At 41.2% G+C, this 1,830-nt stretch overlaps 1 protein-coding gene across 1 annotated transcript in view; it reads right to left on the reverse strand.

The window, feature by feature from the left end:
• LOC104832451 (chromosome unknown open reading frame, human C9orf64) overlaps positions 1-1,830 on the reverse strand; it is a 7,974-nt gene that overhangs the window by 5,813 nt on the left and 331 nt on the right. The window contains exon 2 of the mRNA XM_010568636.1: positions 766-1,037. Coding sequence (XP_010566938.1) covers positions 766-1,037 — 272 coding nt within the window. The remainder of the gene's footprint in view (positions 1-765; positions 1,038-1,830) is intronic.

Consider the following 1,830-nt stretch of genomic DNA (forward strand, 5'->3'; position numbering starts at 1 on the left):
GGGGGGGCTGGTAGCAATTTGGGGGGGGGAGGAAAAAAGATTCTGATTTTTCAGGCAGAAATTAGCTCAAATGTTATGCATTTGTAAGTAGTACAAAGGAGTTGTGATCTAATTGGGAGCCTGGAGTATATCAAAACAGATTACAATAAAGTGATGAAGACCAAGACAGCACATGAAGAAAATGGCTCTCCTCTGGGAAAAAAAAGTTACTCTTGTGATTAGAAATACATTCCTTACTAGTTAAGGACTTAAGACGATTGAGATTCTTTCGCTGTTAATAAACTGTGTGATTTTGCTTTCAGAGGTTTAGACTTATAGAGAAATGAAATCTCAGTAATTTTACCCCAGCTTAATAGAAAAGTATACTGTGGTTCAAGAATATTATTTAAGAAACCTTCTTCTCTAGCTGTGTGACTCATAGCAATTTACATAACTAAGATCAACTGCTTCAAAGTCTGATTTTCCTTTCATTATACCAATCAATATCTTTACTGATTTGAGGCAAAAAATATTAAAACAATAGTAACTTTCCTTCTTACTTCTCTTGAATTTTATTGTCAAAACATAGAGCTCCACAGAAATATTTCCATTCACCTTCCGTTTCCTGGAATAAAAACCCCAACAACTCACAAATATTAGATCAATTCTGAACTGACTATCCTCTCAGAAAAATTTACATAGACAACTTAAGAGCTATCTTTTAAAGTCACAGTCAGTAAGGAGTAAATTCTTATCACAAGAAATGCAGTGTCAGAACTAGCTTACCTCAAATACAGCTTCATCTCTGTAAGAAGGAAAATTTTGCAGTACTAGATGTAGTAGCTTCTGGGCACTTTTCTCACTCATTTTAACACAGGTGAGGAAAGAACCTCCAAACTTCTCTAACAGAACTGTTCCACTTTCATTCAGCAGCCGGTGTCTTTCTTCAATCAAAGGTATGGGGACTTCTGTGTCAGAGCGAAATACGTGCTTAACTTGGTCAAGGGTCATGGTGGCAAAATACGATGCGCTGGTAATAGGTATTCCTTCAGAAAAGTAAAAATAAGATGTTTAGGCTATCATACATAACATATCCTAAGACCTAATGCAGTGGCCTGCTACAGATGAGCACATTTACATGTAAGATCTAAAGAGTCTATCGACTCTTAGAACCGCCTTGAGCCTTCAGCAATAACCGCATTCACACAGCTGCTTAAAATTAAATTTGTGTTTGCGCAGAGTGCTTGCTTCCACAAATAACAATTTCCGACATACAGCTGTGGAACCCTTCCTGGTTTTTACAGGTAATTTTCCCCAACTGTTTAGTCTTCGAGTGTGGCATTTACCTAGCGCACTGGCAAATATAGTCAGTAGTCCGCATAGGCCTGTTTTCCCTTAGCTCCTAATGGCGTTGCGCATTCACAAGAAGTATCATAACGCAAACCTTCCCTTAATTTACAAACAAGCACGTAGGAAATTAATTAAAGCCTCCACCTACACCTACAAATAGATACCTTTTCTCCCCCGATGACAGCAACAAGAGTGAGCGCTAGGACAGTGGTTTTGGAGGCATACGGGGTTCCAGACTTACTGGAGCCGCTTCGGTACTAGACTAGTCCGGAGGATTCTCAAATTAAGCCTCATTTTCTCTCGGAAACACTCAATCTCTCTTAGGAGCACACAGAAGCCGCGAACAGCTGGCTACAGACATTCCTGGAAGTCCTTTTAACGGAAACGAGCTCACGCGGCCAGAGCCGCGAGCGGCGTCGCTTCAGGACGAGGTACGGCCAAGCACGCTACGGGGACGGCCTGCGCGCGCGGATTTACCAACGCAGCAGGCGGCCCTTGGCA

Source organism: Haliaeetus leucocephalus, unplaced genomic scaffold (assembly GCF_000737465.1).
Source record: "Haliaeetus leucocephalus isolate CR32 unplaced genomic scaffold, Haliaeetus_leucocephalus-4.0 Scaffold251, whole genome shotgun sequence".
In the NCBI taxonomy this organism is placed as follows: Eukaryota; Metazoa; Chordata; class Aves; order Accipitriformes; family Accipitridae; genus Haliaeetus; species Haliaeetus leucocephalus.